The 3621-nt window shown below is 48.4% G+C and overlaps 1 protein-coding gene across 1 annotated transcript in view; it reads right to left on the reverse strand.

Moving 5' to 3' along the window:
* The window catches only part of NELFB (negative elongation factor complex member B), an 11577-nt gene that overhangs the window by 6129 nt on the left and 1827 nt on the right, over positions 1–3621 (reverse strand). The window contains exons 4-7 of the mRNA XM_027902405.1: positions 3250–3480; positions 2153–2338; positions 723–835; positions 209–311 (exon numbers count right to left, since the gene is read on the reverse strand). Coding sequence (XP_027758206.1) covers positions 209–311; positions 723–835; positions 2153–2338; positions 3250–3480 — 633 coding nt within the window. The remainder of the gene's footprint in view (positions 1–208; positions 312–722; positions 836–2152; positions 2339–3249; positions 3481–3621) is intronic.

Genomic DNA, 3621 nt, shown 5'->3' on the forward strand with positions numbered 1-3621 from the left:
CCACCCTGTCCCTCAGAGCGTTGTCCAAACCCTCCTGGAGCTCTGGCAGCCTTGGGGCTGTGCCCACTGCCCTGGGGAGCCTGTTCAGTGCCAACCACCCTCTGGGGGAAGAACCTTTCCCTGAGATCCACCCTGAGCCTGCCCTGACACAGCTCCAGCCATTCCCTGGGGGCTGTCCCTGCTCAGCTACACAAGCTGCAACACTTACCCTGGGTAAGGTGTCCTGCCCAACCAGGTCCTGCAGGTGCCTTATGGTGCTCAAGGCCAAGGTGTTGATGGCAAAGGGGTCACACAAGATCATTGATAAGTCCCTGAGGAGAAGCAAAAGCCAAACACTTGTCATACACAGCAAACAACTGCACAGGTCCTTATGCAGCTGTGTCCACCCGGTGAACCTTCTCCTGCCTTGTAAAAACACCACGAATGGTATTTCTTTTTACCTGAAAGACCCCAAAACAACGACTGAAAGGTCTTCTGCGGTGAGATCCAGCGGGAGATCTCCCACAGCCAGTCACCAGGCCACAGGGGAGACAACTGAAGCCTTGCAAGCTCTGTGCTTGGCCCTGCCACGAGCAGTAATGCTCAGGGATGTCTGGGATGTGTCTGGAGCTGCTGGAGGTTTGCTGGCTCTAGGGAAGAGCTACCACCTACAAGCCCTGCCCGATGTTGTGACTGCCAGGGACCCCTTTGAGTTTTCTCGATAAACAGCACAAGAGCCTCACCCCAGCACTTGCTCCTGTCCTTTCTTCACTCCATCCAGAAAGCCTTGCAATTCCCGGGCTCTCTTGTTGTCCACAAACTTCTCCCGAATGCAGGCGTCCAGGCACCAGGTGAACTGCCACAAAACAGGGAGAGCTTCATCACCCTCAGCCACTCCTTAACCCAGCAGTAACACACGTGATGGCAGAGAAAACAGGCTCAGAAGGACCTCCAAACACCTGGAATTTAGACACTTTAGTAGCGGTGCCAAGCCGGTCACCAACACTGAGATGCCAACGGCCCAACAGGAGGTGAGAGATGCCAAGGGAAGCTGACCTGGTGTCACCTTCTCCTCTCCCAGGAAAGGCATTCCCTGGAAATTAAGGAGCAGGCACTTATAAAATACACCATTGCCCAACACACCTGTGGATTTACACAAATAGGAGACTGAGAAAGAAACAGCATCACCCAGAAAAAAAAATCCAGGATATTTTGGCCATTGCAATACCACTCCCACCCTCTAAGTAAGGGAATATTGACAGTGGAGCTCCTGCTTTAGAGCTGTATTAGTGAAATCCAATATTAAGGGCTTTTTTCCCCCTTTCAGAAACCAACCTGTACTTCCCCCCAACATTTCAACTGTCAAAAAAATCACAGCTTGCTGAATTTTCTGAAATGCTTTCACCCACTGTCCTTGCAGCATCACTGCATTTAGCAGTGGCAGAATGAAGTGGCTGAAAAGCAAACTTGAACAAGAATTATTGCCCTTTTCTCTGCAGTCACTGTCTGTGCCCTGATCTGGGGACTCTTGATCAGAACACATTAGCAAGCAGGCAGGAATATTCATCATCACTCTAGGACATCATCTCTAAGCATAACACACACCAAACTTAGCAACTACTCCAGAGGGAAAGCCTTGTTCCAGGCCAGAGTGAAGCTAACCAAGGACAACAGGCCAGTAACACGACCCTGGTGTGACATCATTAACACATCTGTCACCTCCCAGTATTTGAATAGTTGCATGTTTTCTTATAATTCAAGATCCAAAGAATGCAGTATTTCACACACAGATTACTGGCAGATGGAGTTATATCCCACCAGGCACGACTGGGAGGGAAGCAAGCTTGGATTAAGAACCTGTGGCTACCTGATGGTTTTTGTTATTTTTGCAGCATCTGCACAGATCAGGTGTCAGATTAGACATTGCTTTTAACGCTGCCCTAAATTTGTATGATTCATGGGTTATGAAAGGAAAGCAAACTGCTGGTTCACCAAGATGAAATTTTCACCTCAAGTTGCAGGGGATATAAGATGACATTTGGGTTCAAGATTTGACCTCCCTTCACAGAGAGGACTCATGTTCTCTGGGCTGAAGTCCTGCAGGGCAGCAGGAGTGGGGGAAACAGAGAACTCTTCAGCAATCCTCCCCTGTGTTGTCCCACATGTTTAGTACCTTATGACAGGGGTCAACAGTGCAGATCTCGCTGATCTCCAGGTCGTGCAGGGACATGAGGAGCTCTGCCCTCAGAGTGCAGTAATGGACGTTCCTGGTCCGCAGGAACAGCGTCCTCAGGAACTGCAGCACCATGTCATAGAGCTTCACGTTCTTCCCAATCATCTGGGTCAGCTTCTGAACCACCTACAGTGGGAAAAACATGCACTCAGGACCAGCAGGTGCTCTTACTTCACACACACACACACAATGTAAGTTAATTTTATTACATGATTTATTGAAACATCCACACTGACATCAGTTCCTGCAAAGGAACTTTTTATGCCAGCATTTCCAAGAGCACTTGTTCAGGGTATGTTCACCAAATCTTTCACTGCCATAATGTGTTTTTACCTAAATCCACAAGCTTCTTTCTTCTGTCCTCCTGATTCTCCCAGCAGGGGGAGTGTACAAGTGGATGTGTGGTGCTGAGTTACACCACAACTCTGCAGTGTAAACCTGGAGTAAATTGCACCAGAGAATTTACACCACATGGTTTGGAAAGCAAAACAGGCCCTCATGTAACAAACATACTGCCCTCTCTGAAATTATGGCTTTGTACTGCCTTATAATTAATTCCATTCCAAGAGCAATGGATGCCAGATTAACTACAGCTTTCCATTTAAAAAAAATTAAAAAGTAAAGCCAATTTTATTGGGCCTTAAAAGAGGTCTCAAGAAAAGAAATTTAACATATTAACATATTCAAAGTGATTGTGATAGAGATGCTCAGCCTTCCAAACACCTGAGGTGTATTAAAGCCAGACTGGGCAATACAGAAAAAAGCTTTGGCCTTCCTATGTTTTTTTCAGAAGTGCATGAACAGCTTAGACCATTCACCAATCATTACACAGCACTGAGTGACTATTAAAATAATTCCTGCTGCTTTCACCAAGACATGCAGGAGAAAATGGCCTGGTATTTCTAGCAGAGACTTTGTCAAGCTACAAGACTTGAGGAGCAAAGCTGGGTGGGGGAACAGACCCTGTTCTGTGATGAGGGTGACTGAACGCTGACGGATTCCACTCAAGCACCTTGTGAGGGTTCCTTTGTCCTCACCTCTCCTTGGCGCCTTGTTTTGGGAGAAGGACTGAAGAAGTTTTGCAGGAAGGAGATGTCATTGCTGAAGAGGATGTTCTCTTTCTCCAGGATGTATTGCTTGAGCAGGGGGGACACCTCGTCCCCAAACAGGGCCTGGTTGTCCTGCCAGATCTGCCGCTTCACCTCCACGGCACAGGCCTTGTACAGGTCCTTGTCAGCCATCACCAGCTTCAGCTTCTTCTCAGGGACCTGCAGTGAACACAGCAGTTACACGGGGCAGCCCCCTCACCTGCCCAGCTGACCACAGGAGACACCTAAAGCGTGGAATCACAGAACATCCTGGGCTGGAAGGATCACCAGGATCATCCAGTCCAACCCCTGGCCCTGCAC

The sequence above is a fragment of the Empidonax traillii genome, unplaced genomic scaffold, assembly GCF_003031625.1.
Source record: "Empidonax traillii isolate 1590-97213 ecotype Southwest subspecies unplaced genomic scaffold, ASM303162v1 scaffold869:size279042, whole genome shotgun sequence".
Lineage (NCBI taxonomy): Eukaryota > Metazoa > Chordata > Aves > Passeriformes > Tyrannidae > Empidonax > Empidonax traillii.